The sequence below is a fragment of the Camelus bactrianus genome, chromosome 31 (genome assembly GCF_048773025.1).
Source record: "Camelus bactrianus isolate YW-2024 breed Bactrian camel chromosome 31, ASM4877302v1, whole genome shotgun sequence".
Classification (NCBI taxonomy): Eukaryota; Metazoa; Chordata; class Mammalia; order Artiodactyla; family Camelidae; genus Camelus; species Camelus bactrianus.
Window position 1 is genome coordinate 14,466,851 of NC_133569.1, and position 24,781 is coordinate 14,491,631.

Sequence of the window (24,781 nt, forward strand, 5' to 3'; positions counted from 1 at the left end):
GGAAATATTCACTGATGTAGGACTGTGTGAAGAGGGGGACCAGATTCTGGAGTTATGATTATGGGTTCAATTTTGGACCTGTTGAATTAAAGAATGGTTTTCAAACACCTAAGAGAAGCTTATCTACTACAATAGGTTATCCGTATTGAGAAACACAAATTTGCAATGATATTTTACAGGTTGGTTCCTTTGAGAATTTTTCATAGGCATGCTGGAAGCTGAGGGCCATCACTTGCCACTCCTTCCACCTAGAACAGCCTCCTCTAGGTCCTACTTTACTGTCCCCCAATCACCTTCAAGTCTTCAGTCAAATGACACCTTCTCAAAAAGTCTCACTGAATCACTCAGCTAAAAAATCTTCTCTTCTCACATTTTCTCTCTTCCCTTTCTGCTTTACTGTTATCTAAAATACTATTTTTTCACTTATTTATTTTGATCTTTTCCGCTACTAGAAGATAACTTCATAAAAGCAGGGATATTTGCTCATTTACAGCTGTATCCCCGAAACCTGGAACATTGATTGGCAAATAGATGTTACATAACTATTCTTGGAATAAGTGAATAAATGGCACTTGAAATATGTTATGAGACGGAGAGATAATATATATTTTTTAGACCAAGAAGAGTTGGAACTCAATAAACTTTCAATAGCTCATATGTTTTATTATTGTTATTCTCATAGAAGTCTTCAAGAAAGCGGGTTATGTTTCCCCAGTGATGCTCTCTGACAAAGTCAGTGATTCAACCCTTTCAACTTTAGTGTAGCTCCAGAGGGCAATAAAAGCACCCTTTATTTGATTTAGAACTCACTGTCTCTCCGGAAGGTAGAGCACATGGAGTCTTTGTCTGGATGCTACTTTATATTTCCTCTGAGGAAAAGTGTCCTCCTGGAAAAGATCAGGTGAAAGTTATAGCAAAGGCTTCTGAAGTTTACAGTTCATGTTCTTTCTCCATTGAAACATTTCTGATAACTCATTGTTTTTAATCTGAGAAATTCAAAGTTGTTAATCAGGCATTTACAATCAGTAGGCTTAAAATTATAAACTTAAATCTGTACCTTTATACACATACATCATCACACTAATAGCTGTTTCGGTAAAACTAGGTTTCATTCCCCCAAAATGGCAACAAAAGCAGGTTTTTAAAAAATCTAAGAATAAACCAAAGAAATTCAAAATTCTTATGGAAGAGTAAAATGAGCAGATTGCCAAGATAAGGCAAAGAAGAGTATTTGTTTCTCAAGATTTTGTTTTATATGTAGAACATATATGTGTGTAAGTATATACATGTTATTTATATGTCTGTCTAGATACACGAATATATACACATTTATGCAGATTTCTACACTCGTCTGCAGATATACACACATGTACAAAGCACATGTTCCTGGGTTCATTTAGTTGTACATACCTGCCAAAAACCAGGTACTGAAGACTCTGGATGCAGTAGAGAAAAACACCAGGAAAGCCTCAGTGGCCAAGGAATGCACATTGAGGCAGAAGAGAGAGTAAACCAACAGATAAGTAATCAAGAAAATTAGATCTGGTGCAGTGACTGTGGAAAACAGTATGGAGATTTAATAGACTTACGATATGGCCCAGTCATCCCACTCCTGGGCATATATTCAGAAGGAACCCTACTTCAAAATGACACCTGCACCCCAATGTTCATAGCAGCACTATTTACAATAGCCATGACATGGAAACAGCCTAAATGTCCATCAACAGGTGACTGGATAAAGAAGATGTGGTATATTTATACAATGGAATACTATCGAGCCATAAAAACCGACAACATAACACCAATTGCAGCAACATGGATGCTCCCGGAGAATGTCATTCTAAGTGAAGTAAGCCAGAAAGAGAAGGAAAAATACCATATGAGATTGCTCATATGTGGAATCTAAAAACAAAAAAAAAAGAACATAAATACAAAATAGAAGCAGACTCACAGACATACAGTCAAGGGGAAGGGGGGTGGGAAGGGACAGAATGGGATTTCAAAATTTGTAGATACTGACAGGCATATGTAGAATAGATAAACAAGATTATACTGTACAGCACAGGGAAATATATACAAGATTTTGTGGTAGCTCACAGCAAAAAAAAAACGTGACAATGAATACATGTATGTTCATGTATAACTAAAAAATTGTGCTCTACACTGGAATTTGACACAACATTGTAAAATAACTATAACTCAATAAAAAAAAGTTAAAAAAAAAAAAGAAAGAAAATTAGAGATTGTTCTATGTTCTCAGGAGAAAACAGCCAGGGTGATGAAATAGTAATTAAATGAGAGAGGCCATGATGGGTGGGATGGTCAGTGAAGACGCTCTGAGGAACGGAAATGGGAGCAGAGTGGGACCAGGGGAAAGGATGTCCTGGGCAGAGGGAGTAGCCACTTCAGACCAGTGGTGCCATAACAACCAACAATCTATTGGCAAATAGAACATAAGCTTGGCCAGCATGAAGGTAAACGAATTTCAGATGATTAAAGTTCTAACTATAAGTATGTCAATAATTAAATATTTTAAAATAGTTTAAGAGCAAGCACGTGTTTATTTCCTCTTTCTTGACCTTTTCTTTTTTTGACAATTCCACATTTTGTAGGGGGAGGTAATTAGGTTTATATATTTATTTTTAATGGCGGCACTGGGGATTGACCCCAGGAACTTATGCATGCTAGGCACACACTCCACCACTGAGCTACACCCTCCCCCTTATTTCCTCTTTCTTTCAACATTCATTAAACTAATATCAAATGACAAAAGAGGTAGAAACTTTAACTAAAGGACAACAGGAAGGTGATGTCAGCCAAACAGAGATTTCTACAGGTTCTGGAAGATGAAAAGAGAGGAAACAGTTGAGAGGTAGGTGGAGAGAGAGGGGTGGGAGACACTTTTCAGAAATGGATAACAGCACATTCTTCAAAGTAAATGAGCCCACTGAGTTCAAACAGAGAATTATGTTTAGACCTATTACTGTAAAACTGCCAAACATTAAGATTTAAGAGAAGATCCTGAAAGATTTTGAAAGAAAAAGGGAAACACAAAAGAATGAGACCAGACTGGCTTTAGGCTTATTTAAATGGGCATTAGTACAGGCTACAAGACAACCATCAGCATTCTGGGTGAAAACTGGTTTTATTCCATATTTTCAGTGCTGTATTCCAGTCAATCTATGAATGAAGGGAGAAGTAATGAAGCAAGCACAAATTCAAGGAATGGAATAGTCTACTTGCATAAATGCTCTCTTGGGAAAATCTTTGAGAAGATACTGCAGCAAAATGAGGAAGTAAACCAAGAAACAGAATCCTGGAAGGAGATGATACAACCTGGAAAGTAGTAACAAGATTTCCTCAAATCACATTTATGTGAAAGTCCTCAAAAAACAAACAATATTGTTTTGATCAAAAGAAGAGAGAAATCTAGGAAGCTCATTTTTCTGCAGAGAGCCAAAAGGCTTAGAATACATTGCACAGATAAAATGGTAGGATTAAACTTCAGGGGGATAAAATGAGTCTTTGAAGAAGCATTTGATATAAGTAAAGACAAAAGAAGAGAATTAGAAAATTGAGAGAAAACAAAATGTAGAACCATAATGATATAAGGATATATTCAGATGTGTAGAAATGGCCATCAGAAAAAGAAAAACACACATTTAAAAATGGTTGCTCTCTAGAGAAAACTCTAATTCAAAAAGATACATGCACCCCAATGTTCATAGCAGCACTATTTACAATAGCCAAGACATGGAAGCAACCTAAATGTCCATTGGCAGATGATTAAATAAAGAAGTTGTGGTATATACATGCAATGGAATATTATTCAGCCATAAAAAAGAACAAAATCATGCCATTTGCAGCAACATGGATGGACCTAGAGATTATCATACTAAGTGAAGTAAGTCAGAAAAAAAGACAAATACCATATGATATCACTTATATGTAGAATCTAAAATATGACACAAAGGAAACTATAAAATAGAAACAGACTCACAGACATAGAAAACAAACTTATGGCACAAAAGGAGAAAGAGGATGGGGGAAGAATAAATTCAGAGTTTGGGATTAGCAGATACAAGCTACTATATATAAAATAGATAAAAACAGCAAGGAAACTGTATAGCACAGGAAACTATATTCAATATCTTGTAATAATGTATATGAAAAAGAATATGAAAAAGAATATATACATATGTATAACTGAATCACTTTGCTGTACACTAAAAATTTTTTAAATCTAAAAATAAATTTTAAAAAATGGTTACTTTTAGGAAGGACACCTAAGTGCAAGGAAGATGAGACTGAGAAATACTATGAACAACATTAAAGCTCTTTGCATCATTTGATTTTTTTAATCCATATGCAAATTATACTTTGAAAAAAGAGACTACAGTCAGGGGTTTAAAATACACAGGAATCTGTTTAAAACTTGTCACAGACAGAGCAAGACAAAATGGAAAGGCTGATTTACTTTGTACCCACACTTACTCTTTTTCTTTATTAAATATTTATTGAAAATGCATAATATGCCAAGCATTGTCATGGGGGCTTTGAATTCAGCAATAAACAAAACAGGCCAAAATCCTGATCTCTGTGAGCTTACATTCTAGCATAAAGGGATGTAATTAACAAGTAATATAACAAGTTAGTAAGTTATATACTACTTTGAGAGAAAGGAAAATTTAGAGTTAAGCAAAAGATAATCAGAAGTGATAAGATATGGGGGCTTGTTAACATTTAAAGCAGAGTAGTTAGGGTAAGCTTCTCTGAGAACGGGACACTCCATCCAGATGTTGAAGGAGGTCAGGGAGTTGGCCCCCGGAGGATCTGAAGGAAGTGTATTTACTCCAGGCAGAGAGAGCAGCGAGTATAACAAAGGTCTAAGCCAGGGGTTCGCTTGATGGATTCACAGAACGAGAAGGGACTAGAGTGGAGCTAGCAGTTTCTTCCAGTGATAATTAGGAAGTAATTACATCAAACCAATGGGGGAAATGGTGATTAAAAATTATGTTTCTCTTCTGAATCTTGTTTGGCAAAACACCTCTTAGATCTTTAAAATATGCATAATGCTTGTTTAAAAACACATTCTCCAAATTTCATTTTAATCTATGTGCATTGTACCAAACATTTCATTAAAATACAGTAAAAAAAAATAAGGGGGAAAAAAGAACCTTAATCCCACCAGCCAGAAATGAGTGCTACAGAAATCATCCTTTCACTTGTTATTTCTAACTGAGCCATATTTACAAGGGAAACAATACAGCAGAAACACTACTGCTTTATTTTGAACTAATTGTTCTCACATCCGTGCTTACTAATAAAATGCATTTTTATAAATCCCCAGATCAATAAGATTTAGGGCAGAAAAGCATGATATTTTAAAGCACCAATCTCTGAGTCTCTGAACCTGAATAGAGATGCACACAGAATATTAAAGTTGAGTCATTCTAAGGTTTTTTTAACCTAAATAATACTGAACCAGCGGAGCAGTGAGTTTTCCAGATTATGGTAGCTATTCCCTTTTGTGTGACTGCAAATGTTCATGTTAATGTCACCTCTCAATGGAATATGCTCTGACTTAAGCATATTTGAGTTATTGGACTATTTTCTCCTCATGATGCAGGAAGTCCTACATTTGCCTGATCCTTACATTCCTTTAGGGAGAGAGACATGGCACAGAGCGAAGAAGGGTTTCAAACAATAAAGCAAAAAGAAGTTTATAATTGGAAGTGGTAAGGAAAGGTAAATGCAGCAATGAGTATGATGTGGTTCAGACTCCCCCTGGTGAAAACTAAACTATCTATCAAGGTTTTTATTGGACTATATTCTTTTTAAAAATTAAAAGAGAGAAGAGCTGAGCAAGATGACAATCAGTGATGTCATCATCCTTAAAGCTAATACTCAGCTGCGTTTACTCCCTTCCCTCCTCTCCCCTCCTCTCCCTTCCTCTCCCCTCCTCTCCCCCGCCTCACCTCCATCCTTTCTCCCCTTTCTACCTTCCTTCTACTTCTGTGCCTAAACTATTTTGGGCAAAACATTTACAGTTTCCCAGGAAACAAAAGGATTGTAAAAGCCTCTGGATTATAGAAGTTATTTCCTGTTCCCTTAAGAACATATGTTTCCCTTTAATCAAGCATAGCAAATCCATGGAGACAATGCTTTATAGGAAAAGACCAGCTATTTTCAAGATGCAAAAGAAAAGGGTCAGAGCTGCGAGCGTGCACGCCTACACTGGCAAACCTGGTGTTCACATGTAGAAATCCGAGAAGAGCAAAAAGTATGAAAGTAGGTCTCATTCTTGTATTTTCTGATGAAACTATTAATAAGAAAAATCTCACTGTGATTCTGATTGAATGAGTCACATTTCACCTTTTAAAGAGTGATGTGATTGTTTCTTTTTCTACTTTAGGAATTACAGTGCTCATTTGGAAAAATAAGCAGTTAATTCGAATTAGGTGGTGTGGGTTCTGCCTCTGGCTTTGCCACCTGAACAAGCATAGCCTGAATAAAACTCCTGTCCTGGGCTCCACTCCCCTCCTCTGCAGAGCGATGAGGGCTCCTGCTGCAGCGGGCTGGACTGACTCTTCCACCCGAACTGGGAATATAGGCTGCCCTGGTACCTGGGGTAATGAAGACTCGCCCTGCTCTGTGTTTTGTAACCGTTAAATCAGCCTAAACCTGCCTGCTTCGTTGTTCACCCTTATCTCGACTGACGACCTTGCCTCCTACTTCGAAGAGATAATAACTGAGCACTCCAATGCTGAATCACAAAATCGCAATTCCCTTCTCAGCCGCCTGCCACGTTCTGCCTCTATATTCCGCATCTGGCCCCAGAGAAAGACTTAAGACTCTTCTGGTTCAAAAGCTACCCTTCAACTACCCTTCTTCAAACTCTTCCTTTTCATCTTTCTAGTCAGTGACTTTGCCCCTTCGCCCCTGAACCCCTCTTGTCTCTTCCTAAGCATTTCCTAATCTGCCGACTTCTTTCTTCCAGATTATAAACAAGCTCAAATCTCCTTTCATTGTAAAAATAAAATTAAATAAACAAGAATTGTCTGTCTCAACTGTGTCCACTGTTACTCCCTCTTGCAGTAGCCTCTTTAAGAAAGGAAATCTACTCTCAGGCTTAGTAAACAGTCTTATTGTTACCAGGGAAAGGGAGTGGGAGGGGGTAAATTTGCGAGTTTGGTATTTACAAATGTTAGCCACTATATATAGATTTTTTTTAAAGTTTCTTTTGTATAGCATGGGGAACTATGCTCAATATCTTGTAATGAACTTTAATGGAAAAAAATATTTTTGAAAAGGAAATCTATATGTATCCTTTTCTTTAACTCACCATTCAATATGATTAAAATATTTGAACACGTATCTTTGTACCAAAAGTGCACTTGAAAAATGTTACTAATAATCGTCCATATTTCTCTTTGTTTCTATGGCATTTGATATTATTATATTATTGATATTCTTTTATTTCCAAAACTTTCCTGTTTGGTTCTATGCCATACTCTGTGTTAGTTCTCCTTTTTCTCTTACCATACCACCTCCCCTCTTTTGTTTTTGCCATTACCTCTCCTGCCCATCCCTTAGACGCTGATGTTTTTTAAAAATAACAGTTGCTTTTCAAACCTGAATGTGCTTATCAATCATCTGCCGGGAGATAAGATGCAGATTCTGATTCAGTAAGTCTGCAGTGGGATTTGGTGTCTGCAGTTCTAACAACCACTCGAGTGAAGGTTATTCTGTTGCTTAAGGGACCACGTTTTGAGCAGCAGTGCCCCGGGCCGGGGAGGACTTTCTGACACCTGCAAGCCTGTGAATTCCAGGTGTGCGGTGTTAGCCACAGCTCAGCCCGCAGTATGTGAGATGGGGCAGCTAGAGCCTGGCTAGGTGGCTCTGTGAGTCGCTAAGCATGTCTGTTTACCCCAATGAGATGAAACATCCATGTGTGCTCAAGTATAAAAAAAAAAAAAAACAGGAAAATCTTGCCCCAGAATTGTAGCCATCCAGCCTCATCTATTCCCAGCTCTCATACTCTCGCCTCTGTGTGAAGTTCCCATCAACTGGGCATCTCAGAGGCATCGCATTCACCGTATCTGGAACGCATGATACTTTTCCACACGGCCATTCCTCTTCTTCTGCGTTCCGTTCTTGTCATGGCACCGGTGTCCACCCAGTTACGAAAGGTGTAAATGTGAGGATTATCCTAGACTAGCTTCTCTTTTTCCTCCATGCTCACTTAGTGCGCAAGACTTTTTTGGTCATTTCTCATACCTGCTCCCTCCTCTCCATCCCAGGACATCTCCAGGATGTCCGGTTGTGTTTGTCACACCTCCTCTCCCTGAGGCCACTTTTAACCCTCCACACTGCCAGCATACTTTTTTCTACATTTCCATGTTACTTCTTTTTTTGGGGGGGGGCGGTTAAAATAGTTACACTTTATTGGTATATGCTGGGGTATTCTTACCATAAACATTTAACCATTTTGCTTGGATATAAGAAGCACAATGAGTTGGAGAAAAATAATCAATTTCCTTTTTCTCTTTAGAAAATTCAAGGTCATAGTCCCAAGTTATTTCTTTTTCTCTTAACATTAGGATTGAAAAAATAATAAAAGGAGGATAAAAATAAAAATAATGCCAAACACTGGAATTTAGAAAGATCAATCATGGTATCTATTGCTTAAACAATAGCAGGTCAGTGTTTAGAAGCATTTGGAAAGGTCCTAGGTTTTGTTCAGTGCTTGCACTAACTTGAGCTCACCTGCAAAAGTATCAGAGTGTTTCCTTTTTTCTGTATAATAATTTAGAAATTATTTAAATTATTAAAAAGAAAGATATATAACCCTGATTTTTAAAATTAATATTTAAAAAATAATTTTGACAAAAAGAAAAAAGTGGTATAGCTGGAACATTTTGAGAAACATTTTAAAATAGAAACTTCCTCTTGTTCGGGAAAGTTGTGTAAAAAATACGGCTTCTGTCCTCTCCAGCCTCGCCTCTCACCCGTCCCTGACATGTAACGTGGCTTCCGGACTCCTTGAACGTGTGGTTCCTACGTCTTTCATGCTGATTAGTGTATGTGTGTCTTTGCATGGATTATTGATTCTGCCCAGACCACGTTTGCATCTCACTTTGATGATTCAATTCAAGGACCACATCTGAAAAGCTGTCCTGCCCCGACCCCCACTCACAGTTACATGCCCTCCTGTGCACTTAATCTCATATTCTCGTTAAAGCAGTTCTCACACACACACACACACACACACTGTATTATTATTTCCCTGTATATCTGTCCTCTAGACATGTGCTCTCTAAACGTCTATAGTTGCCCATTCCAAAACTTTAAAAATATCTGAACATGCACTTCCAATAGATGTATACATTATTACATATATGTTTGCATGTAGGCTTATTAATAAATATATTCTTTGACAATAATTCATTCAGTTATATGAATAGTACTAATAATCCATATGTCAAATTCACCCAGGGCTTATTTTATTTTTTAGTTTTTATTTTTTCAAACATAGTGATCCAATATTTTTATAGGTTATACTCCATTTAAAGTTATTACGCAGTACTGGCTATCTCCCCTAAGCTGTGCATTCCGTCCTTGGATATGGTTCCTATTACTTCTTTAGTGATATTTCTGAAACACAATCTGATCATGCTCCTTTCCTACTAATAACAGTTCCCTTTTGCTTCAGTTAAAAGACTGAGTTCCATAGAGCTGAATGCAAAACATGATCTGGAACCTTTGGAGCTCCCATTAAAGGCACTTACAAAAAGCTAAATGTGCCACTTCCATTTGCGACAGAGTGGCCAGAACTTGGCCATGTGGACACACAAAGCTGCCAGGGAAACTGAGAAATCTTTAACTTCTTGGAAACGCCTTAAAGATAAGCCTCTTCCTCTTTTCTGATAGCTGGAAAGCAGTTGTGATGACCGGAAGCTGAGCATCTCTCTGGATCTCAGGGCAGAAATTCCCTGCTATGAATGGCAGCTCAAGAAGATAGTAAGAGTTACTGCTCTTATGTGCAGTGGTCTGCTCACTTCCATGTTTTTACTTTTTCCTTTCTTTCTTTCCTTTTTTTTTTAAGAAAACCAAATCTTTCTTAAACCAATATTATTGTGCACTATCTGTCAATCACACATGAACCTAATCTGCACCAACACAGCAATAAAAGGCTAGCCTGTCCATCCCTTTTTCTTTGTTTGTTTGTTTGTTTTTCCTACCTCTCAGTACCTCTCACATCTACCACCATAATGGATTTTAGAAAAAAAAATAGTTTTTAGAATAAAGGCTACTGATATTAAGTGAAGTGAGAAATTATAGCTGTAATGCTGGGTACATATTTTCTACTAAAGAGAGATTAGCACATTTTTGGCTATGTTAGTCTTTTTTTTTCTAATTGTACTCTGCAGATGGAAACAGGTCTATGCATTACATTTTTAAAGTAACATATTCAGTACAATCACTCAGTGTGCAGAGAAGCCACCTCGCCCTTTAAAGACAGACCGAGACCTGACCCTGAGTCTTCTTTCTCCAAATTTCTTCTTGCTTTTTACATGTGCACACAAATGCACACCCAGGGAAGACAGAGGCAAGATCGTTAGCTTAGAAAACATCTAAAATAAACTAGTTCTTTCCTGTGGAAGGATAAATCTCATCATCTTTTTACTACTATATTTTCTGAGCTTGAATTTTCATATGCTCTAGAAATTTGAATTTTTTTCCATACCAATTAAGCTTTTCCAATGTATTTTTTTCTTTTTTGCTGTAAGTGGACATATCTGTTAACTGTACAAACACACACACAGAAGGTTATACCCTTGGCCTTTTGAAGTAGAGCAAAATTTTCAGTTCATGTATCATTATTTAGGAGGAAATATTTAGGCTACACATAAAAACTAATTCTCTACAATAATGTCAGGAGGCACCGACCGAGGTCCACAGCAGATTCCATGTTTTTGATAATATGTACCCTATTTAAGATCTGCAGGAAGAAAGAGAGACTCTCAGCTTCAGGGATTTAAAGGGAAAAAGGGATTTCACAATCTTTTAAAGGGTTTTAAGGTTGTTAGAAAGAATAACATAAAGCAGAAGGGTGACTTCTAATAGGCTTATCCATGCAATCCTCCATTACCTCTATTCTTCTCAATAAATAAAACAAGAAGCAAATTAAAAACATGGAAGTGTCCTTTCTTCTTACTAGGCTGTAGGTTACACTATACAACATGGGGGCTTTTAGTGTTTTAATAGACTAGATATCTCTTCTTAAATGGAAATGATTTAAGAACTGGTGGAAAATATTATTTAATACATATTAGAGTATTTTATTATTTTTTAACCACAAAGTAATGGATAGATTGTTTTTAAGGTTTTCATTAAGATTTTATTACGTACGTCATTCTTCTTTCCCTTGTCAGGACTCATTTGTTTATAAAATGATGGAAAGTCATACATCTTTTCTTTCCTTGGATTTTTGTTGTATTTAATCTACCAATAATGATGTTTCAGTCCTCAGATGTCTGATACACACAACAAAACACATTTAAATGATACAAATTAACAAATATATATATATAGTGACATCAACAAAACTAGTGAATACAGAGTAGCTTATCTGAACATTTTCTTTCATCATAACCAAGTGATTATGATGAAATATTTTGTTTGGAAATAGAGAAACCTATTATTTGAATTAACATTTGCTGATGTTTTCTAACAACCTACAATGGTCATAGATTTCCCCCGGGAAGTTAGTCCTAAAACAACATAAAGCATAAATTTATGAGAAAGGGAGGCCTGGAGGAGGGTGCCGCTGTCAGGCGTTACCATGGAGTTCGCAACACCCTCAGCTTCGCATGGAGACTGGCCCATTGTCTTTGCTAATGATGCCTTTCCTGTCAACCCTCTTTTCTCTTTCCTGCCCACTCACATTCCATCAACTGCTCACGGTCCATTTAAATTCCCTGCTTCACTGTAAAAAATTTATACTCCTTTCCATCCCCCAAAAGATGTTTCTTTTTCCCAATATTTCTAATTGTCCCTATTTTGGGCAGTTACTCATGACTACATTTTCAGTAACTGCCAGCAAAAGAGAAATCTTCATTCCACCCATCACCCTTTGTAAGAGTTTCTTGGGCCTAAAACGTTAAATGTATGTGAGTAAACAGATTAAAGACAAAAACAAATATTCTGTGATATCAATGGTTCTGAATTTATTTAGAGAATTGGAAACTTGTCAGTGATTCTGACCCCAGAACTGTGATGGGCGCCATAATAGAAATGTCAGTGTTATGCCTTGAGAATATGTATTATTTATTTGATTATTACTTAGGATGGTCAGTTAATTATGTCTTCTTTTTCCAGTGCAGAGATCTTACAAAAAGTAGATGATTAAAAATTATATATTGATTTAAAGATATATATATGTATTATATGTATGTATGTATATACATTTTATATACACATGTAATAGTTATTTGCTACCATTATTTTTATATTAAGTTCTATTTCCCTGATCCAGTGTTTAAAAGAAGCTATCACAACAGGAAAGCTCAGTCCTGCTTCATTTAGTAGACACGGGAATGGAGCCCACAAAGAAGCAAGTGAGACCAAGATAAGTAGCGAGTGAAAAGAAAAATGTAGCAGATTTTTTTCTGGAAATTTTCCTGTGAAAGAAAAGAGAGCTAACAGACAAGTGGGCAAATATATTACCACAGACAAATAAAATCGGGAATAAAGAAAAAAAATGAAGCACCGAATCTCCCACTAAATTTCCTCCTAAATGCTAGAAGCAGAGAAAGACAGCACAGTGGTTTATTTATGCCGAGAGAGAGTTACTGTCCATCTGCTTTTGGGAAAAATATGTTTCACTTCAGAAATTAGCAAGCCCTTTTAATGTGCCTGACACTCTTTCAAGCCCCGGAGATAGAAGTGGAAATATGCGACTGTCCCTGCCCTCCGGAACGTCACAGTTTGAAGACCATAGAGGCAGTGTTCAGGCCGTCACCACAGCCCTGGGACGTGCGCCATAACAAAGGGACCAGAGTCCTGGAAACACGGAGGAGGTGTCCTCGCCTGAACTTGGGGGAGACCAGAGGATTCCTCAAGAAGGTAGGGTTGAGTAGAAATCAGCCAGACAGATGGAAAACATATTTTCTCCCAGTCATTGGATGGCATTTGGTCATTTTTTTACGTTTCAAATTACTTATCCTCATCTTAAATATTGTATGGCCAACCTGACCCAAGTCAAACCAAAGCAAACCAAGTAACAAGGTGAACATTGTCTTTTGACAACTTGTTCACAGCCTACTGACCATTGATTATCACTCCTACTTCCTTTCCTGTGAGTGGCGTTTTTCTTCTTACTACAATCTTCTGCCAATCAGTTTTTATTTTTAATAGTAACATCACTCAGCTTTTTATGCCTACCCTTCACTCCTGAATTGGAGACGATCCAGAACTAACCCTGGTACTGTTGACACCCTAACTGTAACAACTATCAACTTAACTTGAGAAAGGAAGATGAACTTTTTCACTTACCTAACACCAAAAGCAAAAGAAAGTCAAGAGAGTCTAAATCACAGAAAAATAATCGGTAAATGGTATTAACTCCAAGATTTTTTTTTAAAGATAGTTTCATGAAATTATGAAAGTTACTGAACTAATGATGTCAGTAGGGGCAGCAGTGATTTGAAGTTTACTGATGGAAGCCTAGTGGCTCATGGGAACCTTACGTATTTATGGGAAAAGATGTTGCTAAAGTTCCCTAATGCTTTTAGGATCAAATTATCTTGAAGGGTGTCAAGAGATAAATGATGCCAACCATCTCTTTACTTTATAGAGCTGCAAAACCCTAATAAAATCCTAAACAAGTGAATACTTCCTTTATTGCTTTATTTCTAGGTCATGTTTTATCCTTTACCCCAAAGGATAAAACTATACAACTCTAGTCTAAGAAGCATCATGAAAAGTAGTGCCCTTCATACCATGCATTCTCACCCGAGACACTGGCACCCTGAGGAGGGTGGGCAGAAGTTTTATCTTGGGGGTGAAAAATCTTATTGTTCTTGTATATAAAGCACAGATCTATATCATCTGTAACTGTCTATATACTAACATGAGCAAATTTACATCATACTGTGATACTACAATTTCATTTGGGCAATTAAAAAAAAGGCTAAAAATATCTTTTAAAGTCTCCTTAGGAGGCAGTGATGGGGGAAAAAGGCTGAGGAATAATGCATTATACAACACGAATTTCAATTTCTCATGGAGAAAAACAGGAAGTCCATGAATTTTCCCCTAGATGCTGCCAATTTACATCTGTTTTACAACCTCTTCTCTGAGCAGGTAACATCTTCTAAGAAGATTTATTTGACTTTATACCTTTTATGTGGTCTTGAACACAAGACTCCCTTTTCACTCCAAGTAAAATAAACTTAAATAGAATTCGGGTCGGAAGCCATAAATAGACAGAGCTGGTAGGCGGGCAAATGTCATCTCAGGGCTTTCTTGTTGTTTATTGAGCATCTACTCCGTGCAGAACATTGAATTAAATATTGTGGAGGTAAAACAAAGATCAGAAACAGTCCTATCCTCGTGGGACTTACAATTAACACACATTAAAGGGGACGGTGCATGCCCCCCCCTTCAGTAGTATATTATTGAAAGTCGAGACTCTGTTTCTCTGGTGCTTTACACACTGCCTGGAACGCAGTCATTGCTCCATGGATTTTTATAAATTTATGAAGAGATTCAGGTAGAATGCTCCAGGCACTCTGAAACTGGAAATTTCAAGCTTCATGCTTGGAGCAATCACATGGAAAAAGTGATCAATTCAAATCATGTCTCAAAAAAAGCCACACTTTCCACAGGCAGGAGGATTGTTTTACGTGGAGAGGCAAGCATTAAAAAAAAAAAGAAAGAAAGAAAGAAAGAAAGAAAGAAAGAAAGAAAAGAAAAAATGCAGAAACAAATATTTGGAGTTCGGGGAGGGACACGTATGGCAAAGAGAAGTGTCCTATGGCCAGGAGAAAATAGAATGGTATTTTAGTTTTTGCTCATTAAAATTGTTTGATAAATATTTTCCTTCTGGGGTAAGAGGTCCTTATCATTGAAAATTTTAGTTTACATAGTTGACAACCTGTTAGAGAGATTTTTGAGAGATTTCAAGTTCAGGTGGGATGTTGTTACCTCTAATGTAATCAGTTACCTCTAATGTAAGCCTAACCATCTTATGTTGGCAATGTTTGTACAATTGTATCAGAAATATCTCAAGGTCTACAATTCCTAACTGGTTATTTTTGTCTGTATGCAAATTTTGTGTGCACTCCTAGGGAATCCTTCTCTTGCACTGAAAGTTATTCCATTCAATAAGCTATTTCCAGAGGATGTTAATAACCTTTCCATTTCATGCTATTCCTAATTGTACCTCTGTTTCTGTGCAGTAAACTGGCTAAGAGGTACCGGTATTACTTCCCCCTAAAAGTGTCTCTAGTATGGAGATTTTGGAAGAATTTCAGAAATGCACTACGGCACAGCTGCTTATTCTTTGCTATTGTTTCCTATTCCGACAATATCTGAGGATTTCAAACTCTGTTTCCTTAAAATATGTGTGGTTGCCATGCAGTTGTTAGAATAGCTTCATTTTCTGTGGCTAAACAGCTCATTCTATTCACCCAGTTTTTTCTTTTTTTTCCTTTTCCTTTTTTCTTTAAATTTTATTTTATTTAGTTATAGTCGGTTTCCAATGGTGTGTCAATTTCCAGTGTAGAACACAATGTTTCAGTTATACACGACCATACATATGTTCATTGTCGCATACTTTTTCACCGTGAGCTACACTTTCTGTTTGTTGCTAAACAGTTGGTCCTGTCTGACAATTCCTGCCTTCACTCCAGAACCAGTTCTCTGAAGGTGACTCACTGTGTCTCTTCCTGACACATTCTTCCAAGCAAGACAAAGCTACAGCTTTCTCCTGGTGGAGAAAGACAAACCATCCATGTTTCAACATGGACATCTGTATACACATGAGTTCACTTTCAATGAGCCCAGATATAAGGATAATCATAAGGAAAAGGGTAAGAGGCAGGTTTGGTGAGAAAATCAAGGTGGCTCCACTCTATATATTTCATGAAATAAGGAACAGTAAAAGATGTCTCTTCTCCAAAATAATTCCCTACAAATCTTCTGAGAAAACTTAAGTGGGCAAAATAAATCATCTGCAATTGTGGACTAGTTGAAATTAGAGCATTTGAAGGTTCCATTAAAAAGTAATAGAAAGAAAGATACATGCTATCGAGATGAGTTGAAATTCGATTCGTTGAAAGTAGAGCATTTGGAGGTTCTATAGAAAAGTGATAGAAAGATATATGCTATTGATAAGAGCAGGTCCATGGGCTCGATGATGAATCTATGACTTGTCACTTGGTTATCCATCTCACTTGCACAGTTTAGCTCAGGGTTCTCTGAGTGCTTCTTCTCTGCACCCTGCTCTAAAGTGCTCTACCTTCACTACACATAAATACTTTCTCTCTTCTTTCTTCTTTGCACACAATATGATCACCTGCATAGCACTTTAACTGTTAAATCTACAGTCCAAGCATTGTCTCTGCGTTCTCAGCTGACAGCAGGTTGCCCAGATCTCCTGCTAGCATCTCAGACCCAAAACACCCAAAACCAAGTTCACTGCCTCTTTTCTTCCAACGATCCAAATCCTCCACCTGATTTTCTTTCTTTAAAGAGTTTTATCACTGTTGTCTACGTAGTTTTTACTATTACTAATGATTATTAGCAATGTTATGATTAATTGTAATTTTGAGGTAAATTCTACCCCTGAAAGAGAGAGATTTATAGAGATATTTGAACCAAGTCACAAGACCACTCACAAAATGATAACTATCCAGTTATAATTAACTTATTTGCTTCTAAACTTTATATTCCATTGTGAAAGAAAGTTGGAACTCCTTCATATTCCTGCAGGTTTATTATTGTAGCCAGCTCATCAGTTGTTCGTAGTAGAATGATTTTGAACCATAATTGGAAATGTTTCAACTGAATTTGATTATCACCATTCCCTAAGCATACTATAGGCCAAAATCATTCCTTTTGCATAGAATATTTTCTTTATATCTCATTTCTGCCCATTGGACAAGCATCTTACAAGATCCAGCACAAGTATCAAGCCTCTGGGTAGCTTCTATATCCCACATTCCTTAAAACATTACTGTTTTTGTCTTTCTTTTGTCAGTAGGCCCTTTGTATTTTCTTCCTTGCTAGACTCTGTGTTCCATAATGAGAAAGGTGATAAATTTCCCAGTCATCCATAGCCAAACTGCACCTAGCATAACCACATGTGCACAGAATTTGGTGAAGAAATCTTGTTGACTTGCTTAACATTACACATTAAGCACACATTTTGTGATTGACCTGCCTCAGTACATAGCTGTGTGGTCCAGGGAGAGAAAAATTATATACAAGAGGAAAGAATTTACAAGCTGTTTTCTGAATCTGCAGGGTAAACTGCTTAAGGCATTGAGTAGAGAACTGGGCCACAATCATTCTACAGGAGAATGTATGATTATTTATAGATACAAAGGGAAGAAGCACATATTATGTGTAGCATAACTTGAAACCACTATATCGAATCCTGCGACAGTATCTACATACAAGGAAGTATAATAGTAGAAGTTTATTCCTTGAAGCACATTTTTCTTCAATATCTTATATAAGAAAATAGACCCAACATTAAAAAGAATTTTCCCCATCCTCTAAAACATACCAAAAGCAAAAAAACAAGAAACTCTATGCCAAATGTTTTTCTTAGGCTTTGACCTAAACCAAGAGAACATTTTCTTTGTGATTATCATAAAGTCTGAAATTCACACATTCAGTGTTTGACACAATGTACCATAATTTATTCAAATAGCAAGTCTGTGTTGGTGTCAAACCATAAAAATGAAAAACAAAATTGTATGTTATGAAAATAATTAATTTAGACAAAAAATTTTTTGGCAGTTGTCCTGCTTTTGGAATTTGCTCTGCAAGCTATTTGTTTTCATCACTTATTTACATTACAAAGAAAGCTGAGCACTGGTGTTTTGTCCTTTATTTTATTAATACGAGAACTAGCATTCAAGAGCCACAGAGAAATTTTTTTTCAAAAAACAGCAATATCTGAGCAAAATGTGAAAATTTTAGAAACTTCACTACTAGGAAATTTAGATTTCTTATGTCTGTTTCTCCCTTGTTTTTGTTAAAAGAATTAGCCTTTTTAATAAGTCCCCTTAAAATACATTTCTAATACCTAATATATATTCTGATAATGAATACTCCTAATTATATTATGGTAGTAAATATTTCTGTTCTGCTGTTTTTGCCTTAACAAAACTCATCTCCTAAAATGCAGAAATTATGCCGAGATAAAAACTAAAATATCATCTGTAGGTTTGCAATAATAGTCTAAGAAACTGTGATAAAACTTGATAATAATACTGCATTGATCAAATTTTGTACCAGTAGTAGCAACAGGAACTCATATACTGCTGATAGGAATGTAAAGAGGTACAATTACTTTGGAAAACGTGAGATGTCTACTAAAGCTAAACAAACTCATATCCACACTATGATCCAGCAATCCCTCTACTGGAGAAACTCTTGGATCCAACTCATATTGTCCCCAAAATGCATATATTCACAAACAAAAAAAGGTATACTCAAAGCTGTTCATAGTAGCACTAGCCAAAACCTAAAAAATAAAAAATACTCAAATATTCCTCAATAGGACAATGGCTAAATTGTGATGTCTTTATGTAATGGAATACCATACAGCAATGAGAATAAAAAAAGTTATCACAACATGGGTAAATCATATAATCCTCATAAAAATAAAGCAGACTCAAATAAGTATTTATACAAAGTTCAATGTTAGGGAAAAAAGCATATTTATTGTTCTGTAAGTCAGGATAGTGATTATCTTTGGGCAAAGTAGTGCCTGGGAAAGGATTTGGTGGTGAGAGGGAGCAGGGTGAATGCTTCCATGATACTGATAATTCTACTTCTTGGTCCGTGGTCTCTGTGCATTGGGTGTGTTACTTTTGTGAAACTTTATATGGAACCTTGTTATTTGTGCACTTTTCTGTGTGCATCTCAATAAAGTGTTTTTAAAATGTTAAACCTATAGGAAAAAAAACACTCTATTAGTACATTATTTAATTATAAATTTCTATGGTTTCTGGTTGTTCTTGCATCTGAACTGCCCTGGAAATAATATGTTTAAATTAAAAAAAAAATTTATAAATTAAAAAATACTTTTTTGACTTTGTTTTTTCCTCTACATATTTCCTGTTTTTGCTCAATACGTCATGAATGCACTTAGTGAATAAAGAATAGTCTCAATAAAGAAACTGTATTTTACAAAATATTTCCAGCAGAGGGAGTTTCACTTTCTAAAGGAAATTTCTATAGGAAATTTTCTTTCAAGGGTTATCACTGAAAATAAAAATATTTAATTTTTTTTACAAATGATTAAAGTTTTTCATAGAGTGAAAGACTTTCATCTAAGACTAGTCTAAGAAGAAATTTTTATTCAATTTGTGAAAAAAAAGCTTGATTACGAATATCTATATCACATAAACTTCTACATTGGGTATGTCTTCTTCAAGGGATTACATTTTGGGGCTATTTGTTAAAAGAATTTTAAACTAAATTATTTTATGGTAATGAAGATAAATTCTTATAATCATAATTATGAATTTGAAATACAATTTTTGTGAATTTCAATAAAACTAGACAAGAACAGGAAAATATAGTGATGAAGATTATATATCTAAGAATATATTATAACAAATATTATGGCGAATTGGCATTATACAAATTTGACCTCATCAGTCAAAACATTTTAGTTATTGCCATTAAACTTCCTAAATCTAAATATCTCGGAAGTAAGCTATTCCAATTTCTTTGAAAAAATAAACATGCATACTATCATCTAAGATACTAAGAAATAATTATAGTAGAAGGATTAATTTATCTTACAACATAATTTTTTTACCCTTTCCATGAAAGTTACAAAAATGTAAAAGCTCTACACTCTACTACATATAAAATTTGTGATAACTGTAAAGTTACAAAAATTTACTGTCATATTAAGCATTTTTCACTGAAAATATTCTTATTTGCAATGGTGCAACCCCTTACTTCAGGAAAAGTTAATAATTTCAGAAATACAATAACCTTCACAACTAGTTCCTGTTACTAAAGGTCGTTTTTCTGGGATATGTTACGTTTTTCTGAAGTGCCCAAAGATGAAAAATTGACATAGCAACTCAGCAAAGAATATTTACATACTTCAAATGGAAATCAGTATACACATAACTTGATTCCTCTAATTATTTGATTTCAATCTTCTTGAAAAGCTTGTGAGCCATAAAATGTAAATTCTAAGGTAATTATAACAGTAAAGTAATATTTATATTGGTAGTCCAGAAATCTACATGAGCAGTGTCTTGCTTATACTTTGTTTGTTTAAGAATGGGAGTTAAATTACCTGATCTTTTGCTTAGGCTCTCTTCTCCTCTTTTAATTAAAAAGAAAAAGAAAGGAAGCCTACCAAATATGACTGGACATGATAAGAAAATGACAAGTCATAGAACAATGTTACTGTTCAATAGGTTTCTTATTACTTTCTCGAAGACGATTATTCTCGACATAGAACATACCTGGTGATTTATTTATGATTTTGCCTCCATGAACTAAGCTCTTTAGAAAATAGTACTTGCAAGGCCTTCACGATTTTATTCATTTAAACTTAACCTCTGGATATATCAACACTGTTCAGAATTTCTCTGATCACTAAATGCTTATGGTCTGGAATTTTTTTTTCCTTTTAAAAAATTAGTAATGTTATATTTCTAATTACTAGATGTTTTGTAACTTAGTAATTTTTTATTACTAAATTTTTTTAACTTTCTGGGAGTGACATTCAGAATTTAGCATTCATTTAGAAAAAGGAAACTCTAAAAGCAATCTGAGAAGGAAAACCTAGGCTTTGGAAATAACATTTCTAGGGTAATCTCAGCTGCAAATAAGATGTCGGTTACTAAAATACACTAATTAGTGAAAATAGAGCAAAGTTACACGTTTTCTAGGTCTCAAGAGACAGACTGCTAGGTACTTTTAGACAGAAAACACGATTTAAGGGATACTTTCAACAAGTCATTCTTGGTTTCATCGATAACAAGTGGTTTCAAGGCTTGAATGAGTTCTCCAACTGTAATACACAAGTGGACTCACCTGAGTAACAGCGCTGCTTCCCAGAAGTAAAATCCCGAAACTAATGTCCGAAAGTGTCTCACGTAGGCCATGATACGGAGAGATGTATTCACAGTTCTGAAATTAGTCTTATCCAAGGCATGGGAAAGGAAGGAGAGAGCCGGGAACGAGAGTGCGCGGTCTAACTCCGCGCGGGGTTGGCGGAGACAGACGCCGGCAACGCTTCAGCACCTGAGACAGCTCCCCGCGGGCCGAGGGGACCCTCTCTTTCCAAAGCTCGAAATTCCCGTTCGACCCCTTCTCCGAGCATTGAGCAGAAGGGACAGTCACGGGATGACAAGTGTGCAGGTGACTGGCACAGTGAGAGCGGAATAATGGGTGAGATGAGTGCCTAGGCTCTGGGCAGCGGTTCACCGGAGCTCCAGCGGCAAAGGAAGAATGCTTGTCCTTTCCCGACTCGGACCCACGACTGGAGAGAGAACAGCAACAGCCGGAACGGGAATGCGTCTGCACCTGCTTCAAGCGCCGCCCTCCCGAACCCCACTTTCCACCTTTGGGTAAACCCCAAGCCTCCAGCGCGGCAAAGGGAAGCGGGGCGGGGCCCGCCGACAGCGTCTCGTCCGCCAATCACGACCGCACAGCGGGGCAGAGTGACAGGCCACTCACGACGGTAGGCGGTGCTTAGCTCACCAGGCTTTTTTTTAAAAAAAAAAAAAAAAAAAAAAAAAAAGGCAGTAAGTGGTGCAGAGCCTTAACCGCGACTGGAGGGAATTGGGGGAAGGAACCCTTGGGGCTAAGAATCGGGGGAGAAAGTGGCACTTACGGATTAGGTAGCAGGATCGCGCTTGAGTCACCCTCCATTTCTCCCTTACGGGAAAAGGCGCAATTTAGTAACGAAAGATCTCTTTGGATGTGACCCTGTCTCTTTGACCTTACATCGAAATGCCAAGAGTGAACAGTAAACCCAGACCCTTGGAAAGGGCCGGGGAAGAGCAGAGAATGTAGTGCTGAGCACCAGCGGAACAGGAGAATCAGTTGCTTCTAAAATCCTCTCACAACCCTGGCCAGCTTCTGGCCGGGAATCACAGTTGACTAGAGAAAGTCGAGTTCCCTTCAGTCATAATAAGGGTTCTAAAATGCTGGAGGTGGGAAATCTAAAGAGACGGCTACTAGAGGCACAACACTACTCACCATTTGTCATACACGTTTTCCATATTTAACAGTAATTTCAAGTGAGGACAGCTAGGTCACAGCGTACATCTCTTCTTCTGTCTTCCATCTCTCTCTCTCCCTGCTTCCAGACCATGACCGTTTATATACCGACATGGATTGGAAGACTAGAAAGGAAAATTGTGTGTATGTGTGTGTGTGTGTGTGTTTACATGTTTCTATGCTTATTCGTGTATCTCAAGATTCTGGAATTTGAGGAGTGTGGTAATTAGGTTCGTTATTTTTTTAATAGCGGTACTGGGGATTGAACCCACGACTTCCTGCATTCTAAGCACCCGCTGTACCACTGAGCTATACCCACCCCTCTTCAAAAATTATGGAATTTTCAATAATTATTAAAACTTATGCTATTAGATCTTTGCAGTGGCTTTTCTTTACTATCAACCAGGATCAAAATATTCACTCCTTGACTCAAATTTTTTCCCAAATTCCCTCAAATATTTATTCTGAAAGCCCTACTTTAATCTCTTACCTTTCTCAGTGACCAAACTGCAAGCCAAGAATGTGTGTTCTTTCTCATGTTTTCTTAATTAAATCCAACAGCATTTGGCATATCAATTGTCCCATAATTTTCTATTTAACTAGAAATGTATGTCACTACCTTTTAACTCTCTCAAATGACCGCACAGAGGGGGGAAAAAATCTCCTTTCTCTTTACTCTTTAGTAGACGAGCTTATTTACATTCAATGAAAATAAAGATATTTTGGATTTATTTCCGTATGTTATTACCAAACCTGTCTCTTTTCACACTCGGTTTTCTGACTTTAGTCACTAACTTCCAGAAGCTTCATAAGAAATATCATTGATTCTGCCCATGAATGTTTCCAAGTTGAGAAGTTTCATGTAATTTTAATTAACTCAGTTTTTTAATGAATCTTTTTAGAGCTCTCTAATGCAAATCCTTTTTAGCTGGTCATTCCCTGAATAGCAGCAATTAATTGTTTAAAAAACCACACATAATCAAAAAACAAAACTTAATATATTTCAAGAAGACCTGGGTTCCTTGCCTTGCTTCATCACTACCTGAGTATCTTTGGAAAAGCAGCTTACTTTAAAATATATATTTATTTAATATATCTTTAAAAATATATTTATTGAGGGAATTGAATTAAATGACCTCTGATATTCATTCTCTGGCCCAAAGGAGAGAGCCCATGAATATTTATTTAAGTGAGAAAATTAATGGATAATAATTAAAGTTCTCTGTTTACATGAATATGGATGGTTATATTACATGGTAGCTTAAAAGACGGGATAATTTAAGCTATTTTATCCCACCATTCATATGAAAGCATAGGAATATTATACTTTATCAAATTAATATATACCTTGTCAATCAATTTCTTGGGTATAATGTCATATAAGATGATAACTGGAATCTCCGTATTACTTTGTTTTTCATAGCACCATGATTATTTCCTTCAAATTTCTTATGGCAAGCTACCATCCACCTCATTTATTGTTTGACTTTTCCACCAGAGTGAAGACAATGGCTGTTAGTTAGCAGAGCACCTAGCATATAGTAAATGCTCAATACTTGTTGAATGCACTCATGATCATATTAGAGACATATATTTTTTGAGTTAGCAAATGAATGAACTTGTTACAGTGCATTGGTTAGTAGATTAACTTTGATTAAATAAATTAGAAATTAATCAGGGTGGGTGGAAGTGCCTTGTTTCTTTTAACATTTGGTGATTAATTTTCCAGGGCTTCTTGTCCACGGATTTTTATATGGCTTGTTTTTAATTTCTATAGAGTCAAAATAAATTTCATGCAACTACATATTGCGGTCGCCATTCTTGTAAATTTTACTCTTTTGAGAATAATAATCATGATTGGATGGGTAGATGAATGGTTGTGTTTGGAGGGAAAGAAAAGACCATTTTATGGCTGATGAATAACTGAATAGCCTACTCCTGGATTTTTGATATAACCAAATCTCTGCTCTTCTTTTTGAAACCTTTATTATTTCTTTCTTGCACTAATGGATTAAAGTTCACATTGGACAAGACGTGGGACTTCTGAGCTGAGGGACATATTAATCTTCATCAAATTTAATATTTTCCAGTTACAGAGGAAGTAGTTGTAGCCCAAAGTGGTTAAGTGATGGTTACTAACCCTTGTATTCAGCAAGTTGAAAATACCAAACTTGATCTCTGTGCTTCTGGCTCATTGTTAGTATTTTGTCTCCTACCACAGAGCTATCTTTAATGGTGTGTTTTCACTACTGTCTCAGAATATATGCATATAACACAA

At 36.4% G+C, this 24,781-nt stretch overlaps 1 protein-coding gene across 2 annotated transcripts in view; it reads right to left on the reverse strand.

Moving 5' to 3' along the window:
* GLRA3 (glycine receptor alpha 3) overlaps positions 1-21,433 on the reverse strand; it is a 138,721-nt gene extending 117,288 nt beyond the window's left edge. The window contains exon 1 of one of the 2 annotated variants that reach the window (XM_010973189.3): positions 21,313-21,433. In XM_010973189.3, the coding sequence (XP_010971491.1) occupies positions 21,313-21,383 (71 nt within the window). In that variant the 5' untranslated portion in view covers positions 21,384-21,433. The remainder of the gene's footprint in view (positions 1-21,312) is intronic. The other variant, XM_010973190.3, reaches the window with a different exon arrangement.
* Between the last annotated feature and the right edge of the window lie 3,348 nt (positions 21,434-24,781).